Source organism: Eleutherodactylus coqui, chromosome 1 (genome assembly GCF_035609145.1).
Source record: "Eleutherodactylus coqui strain aEleCoq1 chromosome 1, aEleCoq1.hap1, whole genome shotgun sequence".
Classification (NCBI taxonomy): Eukaryota; Metazoa; Chordata; class Amphibia; order Anura; family Eleutherodactylidae; genus Eleutherodactylus; species Eleutherodactylus coqui.
In genome coordinates, this window is record NC_089837.1 from 442,696,144 (window position 1) to 442,713,370 (window position 17,227).

The 17,227-nt window shown below is 42.1% G+C and overlaps 1 protein-coding gene across 3 annotated transcripts in view; it reads right to left on the reverse strand.

Moving 5' to 3' along the window:
- Nucleotides 1–17,227, reverse strand: part of NBEA (neurobeachin) — a 673,719-nt gene that overhangs the window by 49,094 nt on the left and 607,398 nt on the right. For all 3 annotated transcript variants that reach the window (XM_066582838.1, XM_066582846.1, XM_066582830.1), the window contains exon 47: nucleotides 7,622–7,774. In XM_066582838.1, coding sequence (XP_066438935.1) covers nucleotides 7,622–7,774 — 153 coding nt within the window. The remainder of the gene's footprint in view (nucleotides 1–7,621; nucleotides 7,775–17,227) is intronic.

Genomic DNA, 17,227 nt, shown 5'->3' on the forward strand with positions numbered 1-17,227 from the left:
GGGCAAAGAGGATAGAAGTAGATGACCGCGTCAAATTGTTAAAGACACTAAGTCTATCATTGGTTACAGAGAGAGCATCAAATATGGTGGACAATACTCGGAGTATGTGTGTGTGTATATATATATATATATTCATCCATCTATTCACTTATTTTCTGCAGTATGGATTAATAGGGATGTCCACTTTTTACAATCCCTTTTTGCTTGGCAAGTCCCCGAGAACAATCACAGGTTGCTCCACTACAGGGTGTTAAAGTCCCTTTCAGCACCACTAAAGAGCAAAAGGAGCACTACTTGGTGCCACATAAAATCAATGGGCTGTACATGTAAGAAATGGATAGGTTACATCCTCCAAGGAGATAGAAATGCTCCTTGTCACCTCCTTTGTCTCAAGTTAATTGATGCAGAACCCAAACAAGGGATCACTTGCATATTAACTCATAATGTCTTAGGGTAATAGAAAATGTGTTTTATACACCACAGAACATGTTAGACAACTTGAGAGGGGGGAGAGAAAGTGAGAGAAAGTGAGCAAAAAAGTGACAGAAAGAGAGAGAAGGCAAGTGATAGAGAAAGAAAGTGAGCAATAGAGAGTAAAAGAGCGAGAGCAAGAGAGCGAAAAAGGAGAGAGAGGAGTAACAGGAGAAAGAAAAATAAAGAAAGAAGAGAGAAAAGGAAAGAGAAGACAGGAGAAAAAGAAAATAGAGAGAAAGAAAGAGATGAGAAAGAGGAAAGAAGAATAAAGAGAAAGGAAAAGAGAGTATGTGAGTAAAAGAAAAAGCTAGAAATAGAGAAAGCAAGCGCAAAAAAGAGAGCGAAAGTGAAAGAGCAACAGAGAAAGAGAGCGAGGAGAGAGAAAGAGGGAAGGGAGAGGAGAAAGAAACAGGGAAATGTAATGCGGCACAACTCATCATCATGGTAATGTTTTATAAACCCTCTCTGTAATCCCTACACACATACAACATCCAGAAAACAAGTTGTTGTAGAATTAGAGCTGTTGTCAGCGTGGAGATGCTCCTGTAATGTATTCAGATTTTTGCCTATATCTCGCTCACTTTTAAAGATTCATGTAAGCTGCAGAAAGCGGCGCTCTTATCTAATTATGCACATTAGAGAGCAGAGGTCTCGGTGGCTAGAGGGGCTTTGTTTAATAATGTTTTTCCCTGTATCAGCTCATTCAGATCTTGATTTTTTAACACCTTGTGCCAGCCTCAGATAGACATGCACTTGTAAAGCCGGGCAGATACAAAGTGAAGTTCCTGTTAAAGCAACATTTTTCCCTGTATTCTTTGAGATGATTGAAAAAACTGTGATTGGGACGTGTCCCATTTATTACACGAGGGTCAGTGCACACATTGGGTATGTCCTACATCTTCTGTACAACTGGTTACTGTACAGCCAGCCCTGAAGCAGCAGCAATACAATCTACAGCCAATCTCAGCAATGGGGTGGGAGGCTTCCAATAAGGGACCCCTGTGCTTCCATAACTTCCAATAGCTATGTTCTTAATTAGTAATAATTACACCTTGGATACCTCATTGGCTACGATACTGTGAAAGATGGCAATATGTGAGTAGTGATCTCTCTAAAAATTACAATGGTCCTCTTTCCTCTTGCTATTGGGGTTTCTTGGTTTGGTCCTAGGTCCTGTTTTCTTTTCTTTCTACACAGCCCCTATTGGACAAACTATCAGTAGGTTTGGCTTTCGGTACCATCTCTAAGCTTAGAACAACCAATTATACACCACTTCCCATGATATCACACCTTTACTACTACAAGATACCAGTAATTTTCTATCCGCTGTCTCTAACATCAGGTGCTCTCTCTAAACTTGATCTTTAAAAAACCTGAACTTATTGGGGAAAATTAACGAATCCCAGCATTTCCAGCACCAGCCTCAGTACAATAACCCCAGGTGCACGGAGTGCTGAATACATGAAGAGATGCAGGCCTCCCGGCAGCTACATCCGCCTTCTCAGATACTACTGCCAAGTCCAACATGGCGTACATTTCTTGTATAATTTATATCAGTTTCTGGCATAAATTATACATAAGTCTTTCAGTCATGGGTGGCCACACCCCTCCCAACAAACCCCTCCAAAAAAAGTGGTGGTCCGATGCAGAAAGGAAAAAAGTCGCAAATTTTTGTGCAGAGTCATGTTTGTGCAAATATTTGCATCTTTTTAATGCCAGAAATTGGCATAAAACATTTGATAAATGTGCCCACTTTGTGTTTCTACCACCTACTAACCGACCTACACCTGATATCTCCATCTCAGTGTGTGGCGCTAGACTAAGTCCTAGGCAGCATGCCAGCTGTCTTAGGTTCAAAATTGACTCTGATCTTTCCTTCACTATACTCAATCACCAGCACGCTCATGCTACCTGCATCACAAAAATCTCTCCAGAATCCTCCCTCCTCAAACTTATTGCTGCAGATTCATTCTTGTCTTGACTGCTATCACTCACTACTGATCGATTTTCCCCTTACCAAACCCTCCTTTCTGCAATCCATCCAGCCAAGCTTATCTTTTAATCAAGCGCTACACTCCTGCCTCCACCCTGTGCCAGTCACTACACAGGTTGTCCGTTCACTATAGAATATAAAACTCATCAGTCTCATCCATAAAGCTCTCCACAGTGCTGCACCTCCCTCATCTCACTCTACTGCCCTACCCATTCTCTCTAATGAGCTGTAATCCATACATCCCACTACTGACTTCTAAGACTTTTGCCAAACTGCAATATTTCTCTGGATTTATACCCCCAGACAATCCGGCTAATCACGAATATCCACATTTTTAAGTAAGCCCTAAAAGCACATCTCTTTAAGGAGGCCTATTGCATCCCCTAATATAACTCTTCCTAATATACCAGCTTCTGTATTTTCCTTCCCTATACCTTATCACTGTATCCTGCACACCACATACACCCATACCTTTATACCTGTATATACACAGACACCTGTTGGTGAGAGGCTCGTACAGCTACCCTATTTATAGAAAAGTTGGCTGGACCATTATGCAGAACAATCACTTGAACCTCTTGTGCCATCCCTATTTTTTTATACTGTATTGCAAGCAGGACTCTCACTCCTCGTATGGTTTATTAGTTTAATATTATATCTAATATCTGATTTTGCTTGTACATGTACCCTCTGACTCGAAAAGTGCTACAGAATATGTTAGCGCTATACAATTATTACTATTATTAGTAATATTAGTAACTGCGATTCAGATTATTCATGACTGGATCCAAGTATGGCTGAAGATAAAGTGGTGGGCCCAAGGCAGGGGTATGCTTCTCTTCTATTTTACAGAAACAGCGCCACTCTTACCTGGTGTCTGCTTCTGGGATTGCTGGAAAAAACAGCTTTCTTTTTTTTGACCTATCCTTTTACGAGCTTGACCCCGAACAGATCCCCCAAAATTTCATTTTCACAATGCCAGTCTGGTTGCTTAACTGCAAAATAAATCCTACTATTCCTATCATATGGTTTTCCAACCCAACTCTGTAAATACAAAGATTATCATGACTGCTTTAACCCTTTCCAATCCACTGTCTGACACCTAAAGACATTATGATTTAAGGCTGTACAGCTCCGATGTTGGAAGACGTCCGTCGGGGTTCTCTTCCTGTATATTGCCAGCCTCTCTGCTGTCGGAGCCTATCCAACGTGTCACCTCGTGCAGTACTGGCTTTAGCCAGCATATGGCGCCGTTGTATAACGGCAGAGAAAGAGTAAGCCCCCTAGGAAACCCAGGATACAAATTGGATTGGAAAAGGTTAAACACCAAACCATGTTTAGATTTGGTCATTTTGCTCATTGTCTCGAGAATCTGTTATTTTCAATCAGTACACGGTGAAGACCAATTCCCAATAATAGACTTCTGGTTTTCCAGGGTTCTTCGTACTCCTTCCAGGTGGCCGTCTAATCCAGCGGCCATAGACTGCAGATTCATTCCCAAGTCATTCATTACAAAGCCACAAGAGATGTGTTTGACGGAGATCACTGTCATTTTAGTGGCCATTCAATATACTGTATGCACCTATCTCTTCAATGTTGGTCATGCAGAATTTTAATGAAGCAGATGAATTTGCCTTTGTGCGTTGCTTCTATTTTTGGCCATCAGCATCAATTCAGGCCTGCAGGGATTATGGGGCTGAGGACGGCTGCAGATGCACATCTGTGAAAGCTTTCTCTCCGCTGCTAGATTATGATTGATGAAGCTAGCATTAAGGTAATGTTATCAGGGACTACTTACGGCTCCTGTCCTTTGTGACATCACTGAGGTCAGAGCATAACCGCGTTAGCATTGAACACAATGCTTTATTAATGTTTCATGAGTAACTCAGCAGTAATCAGACTGGATCCTATGGGTAAATGAGACCAGGACGAAATTCCCGAATGTATAGCCTGGCTCTTTCCACCTATTCCTCCCCTTGCAAGCCAACGTGGTGCACCAGGATAACATCCAGTGTGCAGTAGAGGTTGCTGCTCTTCTGTATCAGAGTCTCGGAATTGATGAATAAAGGATATTACACAAATGTAGCAGAGCTAATGTGGTCATTTATTTCTAATTATCTCAGCATCACTGAGTTAGGATAATATAGTGCGTGTACCTGTAAGTCTTATGCAAATGCATTGTCATATCACCATAATACGATGTGCCAGATAAGAATCTCAGCTCCGCTACATTTGTTGTTAGCAGACAGAGTCTTTTCCCAATACTCACAGTACTTGCTATTCACAAATGGTAAAGTATTTAGAGCTAGGCTGCCCGTATAATTTCCGTGTTGGTTGAACAGCTATTCCGCCTGACCTCCTCCATATACTTTCTTGCTGGACTTGACCGATTGTGATAATATTCTCGATGGGAAGCGGAGTAAAGGCCCATTTACACGCAAATATATAGTTCAGAAGATTTTGAGTGATTGTTTTGCATAAACTGCTAATGGACACTAATGTCCATTAGCAGCTCATCACCTTGATTTGCATGTAAATGAGCCTCAGGGACCTGTATGCAGAAAGGAGAATACAGCACCATGGACAGTAAACACAGCATGCGGTCTGTGTTATCTTTTCTCCGGCTGAACAATGGATTTTATGCTCACCTAAAAATCATTGTTCAGTTGAAGAGTGAAAGATGGAAGCAGTGTATCTTATAAATCAGTGTATCTTTCAGTGTATCTTATAGAGCGAATGTGCCAAAATTCGGACCCGGCTGGCAGATGTGGGATAAGGATTGCACAGATACTGGCTGGTTCCACTTCATATCAGGAGAGGAGAGCAGTTCTCTTTCTCCTTTGCACTGCTGCCCCTATGTACTGCTGATTGGTGTTGAGCACCAGCGTGAACTTCTGCTGCTCCCCCGCCTCCACCAATCAGCTTACAGACTTCTTACCGCCCGTACCTACCGCTGATTGGTGGTTAGCGCCGACAGGAACTGCTGCTGTTCCTCCACCAATCAGCTTACTCCCTTCCTCCAATCGTACCATACTGCTGTTGCAGAGCTACACTGCTTCCGCTGAGAAGAGGAAAGGAGTTATGGTGGCCCTCTCCCACCCTGTATTATTCCTGGCACTTTTACCTAAAGTCCCTTGGTGACTTCTAAATATTTTTTTCCATTTTTCCTCCTCTAAAGCGTAGGTGCGTCTCATCATCCGGTGAACAAAAAATATGGTATGTAATCTGTATGGCCACCTGTACATTAAAATGTGATTTAAACACTGTGATCCTACTACATAAATCCAAATATGTCTGGGGAAGTAGTGATTCTCCCTGTGGAGAGGGCCAAGTAGTGATATGGAGACTTCTAGACCATGCAAGGCTTTTCTTATGCAGAAAACTCTCATTTGACTTATAACCGTAGGGCTCATTCACACGGTGTATTTTTACTGCATATTATGCACACGTATATCTTGCATGTAATATGCGGTGAATGGAGTCAATGAAAGTGAATGAATTTTCATGGATCCATTCACATTAGCGTAAAAACACTGTGTGTAGATATGTGCTGGGAAAAGATCGCAGCATGCTCCATGTCTCTGCGTGTCATGCAACGTGAGCCCTATTCTTTTCTGTCCATACACAATTGGTGTCCATGCAAACTTTCAGTGGTAAAAAGCGGGCATTGAAAGGCATGCACTTTCGAATTTACTTTCACACTCGCGAATACGAATTGCATATTCCTAGAGTGGAAGAAAAATCGCAGCATGCTCTGTTTTACTGCTGAATCCAAGTGGACGGCCTCCATGGAGGCACCCAACCTACAGCCCATACGCAATGAAAAAACTCGTACTGCGCATGACCAACTGGAAGCCTCCGCGGTCATCCACAATACAGGTAAGTGCCCTATACAGGATCACTGGCCGGGTTCACATCTGGAATCCACTGCGGGCCTCCTGCATGCAGAATCCGACCCGGTTGTGTGAGCCCGGCCTTCAATTTATAGGCAAGCTGCTTTCCAATAGGAGGCTCTGCAGAGGGGTTTATCCATCTTCCATAAAAACATCATATTAAAATAAAAATGTAATTAAGACAAAATAATAATTACCTGTTTACACTGATCATTCACTTCACACATTTACCGTAGTTTATTGCTGGAGATTAGAGATGAGCGAGCATACTCGATAAGGCAAACTACTCGAGCAAGTAGTGCCTTAGCCGAGTATCTCCTCGCTCGTCTCTAAAGATTCGGGGGCCGGTGCAGGTGACAGGTGAGTTGCGGCGGGGAGCGGGGGGGGGGGGGGAGAGAGAGATCTCCCCTCCGTTCCTCCCCGCTCTCCCCTGCCGAATCTTTAGAGACAAGCGGGAGATACTCGGCTAAGGCACTACTCGCACGAGTAATGTGCCTTAAGTGAGCATACTCGCTCATCTCTACTGGAGATGCATTCAATCCACATAAGTCGTAAACACTGGAAAAGTTGGTGCATCCCTGTGAAAAGTGACTGCTACATAGCAGAAAACAAGCTCAGTGCTTGCCTTAAGAAGGAGAATCTTGTAAATACCACAGTTTCTCCCCAAAATTATTTATTAGGAAGCGTTTTCAACTAGTCATTTTTTTGTCAACTCAGCCATTTCCCGAGCAGCAGTTTGAATACATTCGGGCTTATGGGATGTGTCGTGTGGGTAACACCACAAGACATCACTGCTTATGTAGGCATCCAGCACATACACTGAAAGGAGGACTGATTCTCATGGAGGATATGCAAATAAGGGAGATGGAAAAATACCTCTGCAGCTTCACTATTGGAAGGTGATGCTGCAGGGGTATTGTTCCATCTCCCTTATTTGCATATTACCCAGAGGAGCATGCATGGCCTTATAAGTCTTCTCACTCATCTTCTAGGTGCTCTCGCTAACGAGAAAAGATAGCATTCCTGACCCTTTCAAGGATGAGACACTCACCATGACTTTGTATTTATTTTTCTTTGTTACGGTTGTGTTGGGCTATAGGTGGGCTAGGAGAGAACTTTTAGAACCTCGTCCAGAGCTCTTATGTAAGCGATACAGATAATAAAAGTATATAACAAAACAATTAAACCTCTCCAAAAATGGTAATGACTTGCAGGAAGACCACTAGGCACAACACAGATATACATTCTAAAACTTTCTCACCATTCTGTTGATACGAACAAAGTCTTCAGGATTCTTTGCCCATGGCGGGAGATCCACATCATTAACGACAATGCTGTCATCCCTCACCCCAAAGTTATAGGCATTGCTGTTAACGAACATCTCTGGTAGGTAGTAGAATTCAGGAATGAGCTCCTATAGATGAAGAGAAATAAAAGAGGGTTAAATGCTGAGCAAAATGGAATCAACTGAAAGATCACAAAAAGCAAAAACCGAAGGAATTCCATTAATATCATGACAATAGACCTGGAGAAACACGAATGAATGCATCTTGGTGGCTTAATCCTGACACAACAGAGGAGCCGGTGATGGGCCGAGGTTAGGGCTTTACAAATAGAAGGACTAACAACAAAAGGGTCTTTAGGGTCCAGCAGAGAAATTACAGTTGGGAGTGGAGAGGTTGATCACTGTTTGAGTTGTTTGAAAAATAAGACGTGTCTTGTGAAAACAGCAAAAAGTAAGATGCAATAAGTTGACATGTAGCAGTTCCTTGTAGTCCTCAGAACACTCTCCTTTGGGGATGGGGGGCTGCTCTTGTCTATAATGTGGAATTTATAGGTTTATAAAGCTATACTCCAAATACATGTCAATATCAAAGTGCAGGCAGGTCAAAGCCCTAAAAAAAGAAGCAGGCCTTAAAGGGAACCTGTCTGACTGAACTTGCAGTCCTATCTGCAGGCAGCAGGTTATAGAACATGAGGAGCTGAGCAGATTGATCTACTACTCCATGGGAAAAGATGAAGTGTAACTTGTATTTTATTCATTTAAACATCTGCTGTTTCTGTACTTAGGAGTCAAATGGGTGGTCGGTCCTATAAGACATTGCCTGTATGAGCATGCTTGCATAGATATATGTCAATCACTGATAGGGCTGCCCACCGGACTCCCGGACAACCACTTTATAGGTTCCTCTAAGTGCATGTGCTTCATAACTATAGGTGATGCTAAATATTCTTGTAAGACAAAAATATTAACAATAGAGGTGACACCTGTATTGGCTAACCAGAAAAAATATATTTGCAAGTTTCTGACGCAGAGAGACTCCATCGGGTAATTAACAAATGAACAATTGAGAGATGGAAGATACCCCAGTGTACCGTACATCAACTTTTTACTATATATAATATAATTTTTCTGGTAAATGTATCACCTCTATAATACTTTTGTCTTTTTCATACAAGAGTATTTAACATCAGATAGGTGTTTCTGGTTAACACAGTACCTTGTTACTGTGCTTCATAAATAAGAATTGGTGTAAGATGGTGTCATGACTTTAGGTTTGCAAAATACCTCCATCCCAAGCCAATGATCTCTAGACATGTATTAAATTCACCAATCAAGGCTCCCAAAACCATTATTTTTGTTTGCGATGTAAAATGATCAAAATAATACTTCAGTTCTGGAAATCTGAGAGCCAATTAACCAATCTAAAAGCCACACTGGAGACATAGAAAACCGCAACGTGGTAACATTAAAACTCACTCGGTAAGAGAAAATTACCAGTTAACTGTGCTGTTAAATATAGTGTTCCCCCTTGTAAAAACAGTCCGACTCCTTAAAACCCATCAGTACAAGATCATCTAACCATGATGGTGAGGTTACTCCGTAGAATGGGGCATCTTATATGTCAATTCATGGAATGTATGCAGCATCTCACATGGTAGCAACATCTTGAGCTCCACCAAAAATCTGATAATTCAGGTTTTACTATAATTAAATCCCAGTCCGGCATATGACAATCACAAACATCTAAGAAGCTGAGATATGAGGGGATGTTTGGAGAGGTCCTCTCATAGTAGAGCTGACTGTAACAAGAGGGGACACTGTGATCAATAAAATAGTAACTCTGAGGTTGAGTAAAGCTGGCCATACACTTGGGATCGCAGATAACCAAACAACTATTCCCCCTGACACCACCATAAACATGCACACCCAGTTTGGCCAATGGGAAATCGGAGAATAAGCTGCTGCTGGATCCTTCTAGCGGCTTATCTTTGGCAGGAACAAAGGATCAGGCAAATAGAAATCCAACATACCTGATCCCTCTTTTTTCAATATTTGCCGTCAGGGTATGGGAGGGTGGGCTTCACTGATTTATCTACTTGGTAAGGTTAGTTTTAGACTCAGTTCACACTAGCATCGTGATTTCTATTTAAAATGGAACCATGACAACTATGCAGATATGTTTTCAAGTGGATCCCAATAAATCAGGACTGAGCCCATTGAAGTATAGTGGAGTCCATCAGATTTCAATTGAAGTTTCAGTATTTTTGATGGCAAGAATAAGTGCTGTAGATCAGTGTGTCTCAACTCCAAGTGAAAAGTCCCGCAGCACACCTTTATAATGCAAGTCTTATGCAGAGGTTCCAGCAAGGGAAAATGCAAAGCCACCTGTGGGACCACGGATCTCCAGTCCCAAACTAATCCAGCAGTCAGCAATGAAGTAGCAGCATCAATGGTGTACCATTGATGCTGCTACTTCATTGCTGACTGTTTCTCCACTCCAGTCCTCAGAGACCCGCAACAGGTCATGTTTTCTGGATTTCCTCAGTATTGCACAGGTGATGTAATTATTGTCAGTGCCTCAGACATTGCCACAAGTGTTCTTACTATAGGATATCCTTAAAACATGACCTGTTGGTGGTCCCTGAGGACTGGAGTTGAGAAACACTTCTGTAGATGACACTACTCTTGCAATGAAAGATACTGGAATCCCCAATGAACAGGCAAAAACACCGATGTGAACAAAGCCTGAAAACAGATTTTTTTTTTGTAACTCTGTAGTGCTGCCTAGTTTTTAGCTAGACTTGAAATTGGACCCATAATAGGGCTTGAATAAGTCTGAAAATAAAGCCTATTGCAGGTTAAAGTGTCAAGTGTATTAGGTCAGCAATTTCCTTACAAATCCTGGCCAAACGGGTAACCCAAAAAAGATGCCCCATGGGATAGTGGGATATATTCTTTTCGAGATTTAATGAAGAAATTGATAGGTTTATCTTCTTGGAAGGTGGCTGTGGTAATAGTTTCAGTATCTTAGCCAAGTAGTGAGGGAAGAAAGAGAAGATGGTGGACTGACCTCCCAACAAGTAAAATACACTAATGATCCAAAAATACAACCTTTTCAACACAGCTGACTCCTTTCTCATAAAATGGCATATGGCTACTTTAAAGCACATAAGTGACTGTAAACAAAAAACGTTTGGTACGGTGTTAGCCAGTAGAGCAAAGTGTGATTATTCTCAGTAAGAGAAACCAGGTAATCTTGTAGATATGATACCTTTTAATGGCTAACAAAAATACATGATGTTATAGCGAGCTTTCAAACCTACGCAGGATTCCTCCTCAGGCACAATGGAACAGATCTAAAGATGTATTTATATAAAAACATATACACGTGATCACATGAAAGGGCACAAACATGATGTGATTAATTTGCACTTGAAACTAATTCTAGAACAGGGTAAGAGGGCAGAGACATGTTGTGATTAGTAGCACTTCCATAAACACCACAAAGGGATAACAATAAATACTTAATTAGTCCAGTGACAAGGGATGTAAAAGTTTTATGGTCTCTAAATTGATGTTAGGGGGTCACCACCAGGCCAACGTGTTACCTCTACTCTGGGTTTTTCATATCTCATAATCTCCACTGATGCAAAAAGCCCCCTCCAAGATTCATTCCATTTTTGATAGTATCAAAGGTTATAAACTTTGGTTATAAACTTATATTCCCAAATTCTTCTGTGACGTTGGGACATTAAATTGCCTTTAAGTGTTCCATTATGCCTGAAGAAGAATTCTGAGTAGGTTTGAAAGTTCACTATATCATGTAATTTTGTTAGCTATTAAAAGTATCATATCTACAAGATTACTTGATTTTTCTTACTGAGAACAATCACACTTCACTGTAAACACACATGTATAACATAAGGACAAACTTAAAAAGAATATTTTTAGCCCTATAAGCTAAGTTTATGGGATGAAAGTAGGTGACCCGCTGAGTCTGGGAATGTAAGTGTTATACTTACCTCACATGCTGTTTCCCCGGAGTGAGCCCTGAAAGCCCCCATTCGATGCATTGACTGATGTTGCTAAGTAGTCCTCCAGTTCTAATTTTATAATAGAAGGACTACTTAGTGGTGTCGCACAATACATTGACCGGTGGGTTTCGGTGCTCATACCAGGGGAACTACAGGGAAGGTAAGTATAATACTTACATCCCCAGACTTAGCGGGTCACCAACGTTCAGCCCATAAGCTTAGCTTATAGGGTTAAAAGTAGGTGAGAGAGTCTCTTTAATAGGCACTTTTTCAGCCTAGCTGTGCATGTTGTATTGATGTTGCCGAGACAAGGAATCAGACTGTTGTTAATCAGCTTTTCCAAAAGAAACACCTCCGTCATTAAGCGATTCTACACAGAGATGCTCTACAGATAACCAGGGCTACAGCTGTTACAAAAACAGAAGCATTTCCTAATCTCTTAACCTGATAAATCTAATTAATATGTATTAGCTCAGAACCCATTAGGAGTAGCAGAACAGGGTGCATCTCCAGGGGGCGTTTATTGCTTCAGCAGTCTGATTTACTAATTTTCCACATAGTCCTCCAATGGACATATACAGATTTAGCAAATATTAAACAGGTTTTCTGGGACTGAAAAACATTCTATGTGCAGGGAATGGGTTAAAATTAATTTTAAAAATTAAGCCATACTCACATCCTTAAATGACCCTCCAGTACTGCGTACAAGCCTTGATCCCCGTCACTCCAATCACAGAAGTAGTAGCAATCATATGTCATTCATTCTACAAGTAACTACTCAGCCAACTACTGACCTCATCGGGGGTATTGCTATAAATGGCACATGACCACTGACACCTGATTGGCTGAGCAGTCAGGTGCACGATGTACATCACATGACCGCTGCAACTTCTTATGGGATCAGTGGCAAAGACCAGTGTGGTTGCATTAGATGAGGGGGTCATTTACGGAGGAGAGTATAACATTTTTTATTTTATCCCATTCCCTGCCCATATAACTGCGTGCAACTGTGTATTTAATGTGTTAAAGTGTCAGGTTAAAGATTGTACACATGTGGGTATACTGTACATAAGCTGACTGGGCCTCCTGTAAATAATGCACTTCTCTGAATGCCAATGACTAGAACAAAATCTGCATTGTAATTCAGATTTCAAATAATTCTAGAAGATTTCAGCTCTGGAGTTGTGAATACAGTTCTGTATCACAGGATCAGCACAAGATAGGTAAGACAATGTATTTATAAAACTTTTTATGTCTCCTGAGAAAAAGGTGATGGCTCCATCTGAACTTACGGATATAAAGGTACCTACAAACATAAGACCAAATTTGATCTAAACGACAATTTCAGCAAATGTTGGGGAAAGAAGGGTTGGCACGTTGGATTTCAACATGCCTAATCCTTGGTTTTCATGGGAGATGAGCCACCGCTAGTAGCTTATTTGCCTTTCCCCATTAAGAACATATTTACCCTCATCCAAGTCCCACGTGCTGCATATGGGGGTCAGAAAAAACTGCTACTGGCCAAAAAACGGTTAATTTAGGTTTTTGAAACTTCTTGTTTGCAAGGTCAAGTAACCAAAATATTCCGAAGGACCCACATGTATTTACAGTGGCAAAAAGGATAGGGAAAGTGAAGTTACCGAGAACTAAGAAAAGTCTTGTCTACAATTACAATCAACTTTTGTCATGGTTGCCATGACCAATACTACAACCTCTCCCATTGGGAATAAAGGGAAAAATGTTTCAAAAGGGCAATTTCTTATCCTAATTCTTACGTGATTAAAATGCTACACGACTCCTTACTGCCAGGGTTTATGCAAGACTGAGTATTTTCAAAAAGACATGTGCAAGACTGCGCCATTATAATAATAATCAGTGTAGGTAAAATGTATCAGCCTGGAGTCCTGACAGCTCAGCTCGCAGCGGCCTCTTGTTCTTGTTCACGGACTTGTTCAGTCTGTGGTAATACCATATCTTCTAGGCAGCATGCCCGCTGTCTTGGGGTCATATTTTATTCCAATCTCTCCTTTACTCCTCATACTCAATAGCTTGCACAGTCATGTGACCTGCACTTCTGGAATAATCTCCAGTATCAGCCCTATTATTATTGAGGATACATCAAAAATACATATTATTGCTCACTTAATTTTTGTCTTCATTACTGCAACTCACTACTGATTGGACAGGGGAGAGTTTAGTGAGGGGAAGACCAAATTATCCTGAATGCAGCACCCAGGCTCCTCTTTTTGTTCACTATACTGGCAGCCTATCCTTTAGAGCAGTGTTCCCCAACTCCAATCCTCAGGGACCCCCAACAGGTCATGTCTTCTGGATCTCCTCAGTGTTGCACAGGTGATGTAATTATTGTCGGTCCTCAGACATTGCCACAGGTGTTCTTACCATAGGATATCCTGAAAACATGACCTGTTGGGGGTCCCTGAGGACTGGAGTTGGGGACACCTGATTTAGAGAATATAATCTAAACTCATCAATACCATCCAGAAAGCTCTCCATAGTGTTGTATGGCATTATAACTCCACCCTCATGTTGGTCTACCATCATACCCATGCTCTCTCTTCTGCTAATGATCTTAGACTAAGCTAGTCCTTTATCCAAACCTCCCACTCCCATTTCCAAGACTTTTCCCGAGCAGCACCAGTTCTTTGAAATGAATTACCCCAGACAATCAAGTTCATTCCCAATTTCAAGTGAACCTTAAAAAGACATTTCTTTAGACAGGCCTAATGGCCCTTTTAGACAGAACAGAAATCTCATGATTCTCGCTTGCCCGAGTGAACAAGCTGATGACGTCATGACCAGCTCGTTCGCGCTTGGGCAGCCGGTTTAGATTACATGATTCTCGTTCACTTATTGTTCAGTGTTTCACATTCACATGTGGTATAATGAATGAACGATCAGTGTTTAAACTGCCCGACAAGTGAACGAGACGGCGATGATTTTTATGCGGGCCTAAAATGAACGAACGACAATTTTATGATTGTGGTTCAGCCGCTCACTTTTGTTCATTTGGGTGACTTTGTCTAAACACACCATAATACATTCCCTAATCTCCTTTTACTCCTCATCTACATTCATCCTCAAAATCCAACTCTGTTCATATCACAGTATCCTCAACACCATAATGCACTTCATATCTGCAGATACACAGATACCACTGCATTATATAACAGATGCGTAACTTGAAGCTTCTGGGCCCCAAAGCAAAATCTGTAACAGGGCCCCCAACTATAATGCGTAATTCGTAGTACTGGGCTCCCTATATGGAGAACAGAGGCTTTATGGGCCCCCTAAGGCTCCTGGGCCCAGGTGCAACCGCATTCACTATAGAAACACCAGTGTGTGTATATGTTAGGTTGTGCTGCTAGGATCTGTTGTTCTACAGATTTCCAGGAGCACACTGCCACAGGTGTGGGATGCTTGTGATGGCTGGGTCTGAAGTTCTCTAGCCAGCCAATCACCACCAGTCTACATATAAATATCAGCCCCTTTGGGTAGAGGGACATAGTTTTCACATTCCCCATGGTGTTTGGATTCATACATGTAGTTCTATAAGTCTGAACAGTGATGTGTTCTATGTGTCTGCGCATGATGCCAGACAAGTGGCGTGAACAGTCCTGTTCAGTTTTGGATGCATTCCAGGATGTGTTGGTGTGAACTGTGCGGCTGGGATCATTTACCATCTAGGGTGAGGTAGGTCCTTAGGTTCCAGTGTGGGGCCTTCCCTATCAGGTCGATCACCCCACTTGCAGGCAGGATTCATAGGGTAAGTTGTCTTGTTAGAGTAGGGACCCACGAGACAACAATGACCCTTGTTGGCGGGCTCGTGGGCTTAAGTATTTTAGTCAATATACGAACCAATACTTCATACCGTATCTATTTCATCTGTTTATGCCTGCAGCTATGTTAGGTGAGTGTTTTGGGCATGTCAGTCATTGTGTATTTCTGCTCATGAGTCTAGTTCACAGTTCACAGGGGATGTTCAACTGTTTGTTTCTCATAGAAACTAATCACTGCACAAATAAACAGATTTTTACAAGTTTAGCCAGAGGGTATTCCTCATATGCCACCGTAGCTGGCAGACCCAGAAACCATCTTCAAGCCTTCAGGTGTCATAGCAACCGATTGGGACATGGTGATCAGATCAGAGGTCCGATGGGTGACAGAAAAAGCCCCCTCCCTCTGTCATCCCTTTACATACTACGGTCGCATAAAATGGGTTCAAACGTGGGGATTGGAGGTTTCTCCGGTCCCCGCTGTTAGAGCAAGTGCTGAGCATATGCTTCCCCTGGCATGTCAGACATGTGGCGGTACTCTGATGCAGCACTATGAAAAGGCATGTGGGCAGTCGTTAAGAGGATAAACTAACAGAAGATGGTTGGATCATTATAATCCACAGAAAAAAGGGCTCTATCAGAGTTATCATAAAAGCCAATCAAGTGAACATGGCTCTTATCAGTCACTTATCTTGGAGTAAACAATGTTCATTAGTCCTTTTGGAACAGCAGCATGAGGTAGACAACTGTCCCATCTGTCTCCTGAGACCTGTAGTACTACAGGTGCTCTGGAGTTCTCCTGCTGAGGTGGTGGGGATTGTGCTGGCTGGGCGGAGTGTGTCAGCCAGTCAGCCAATGACTCTGTCAGTACACATAAAAGCTGTCTTTCCAGGCGTGGTCAGCGTTCTCTGTTCTCATTCTCTCTCTTTGCGTGGTGGCTGCAAGAAAGGTTTGTGTTTGGTTGTGTCACTGGACTCCTGGCTAGTGTAGGGACTAGTGGTATTGCCAGGAGCTGTGAAGTGGCCCACTAGCTGCCATATTTTGATCAAAATGTCAACTAATACCTGGCATTTATAGCGATAACATCTGCTACTAGTGTTTGTATATTGGCTGCTGTATGGTGTGATTATGGCTCTGTGTGTCAGCTTTCTCTGTCTAGTTATCCGTGTTGGTGGTGGCATCTTTATGTGTCCTATCAAGGGTGTATGGGTTCCTAGGAGCAGCTAGGGCCCAGAACCAAAGACCGCTGGGCCGCCCTTTATTGGGGCGATGTCCCCGCTCAGGTAGGTTTGTGTCACTAACAATAGTAGAAGACAGGGAGAGGTGCTGATCTGTTGTAGTTCACCTGGTGTTCCCTATCCTTCTGGGTCACATTCGTGTGAGCCCGGTGCTTATTTGCCCACACAAACATAACAACAACAAGTTCCAGGATCTTCAAAAAAGATAAAGTTAGGGTAATTTTAGACGAGCCAATTCTCATTTGAATGAACAACTGACATAGCTGCTAGCTCATTCGCTCTCATGCAGCCTGTTAATACAGGCAGCAACATTGTTGGCTAGTTCAAAGGAGAATCATTCAGTCTTTCACATTCGCTCTATAAGTGACTGTTTAAACTAAACGAGCCAACGATGGTTTTTATGGCTACATACATAAAATAAATCTTGCTATTTGTATACCGCCAACTTATTCTGCAGCGCTTTCAAGTAATTTATTTATTAAAATCAACGACGCACAAAAAGTGAACAATGATCGT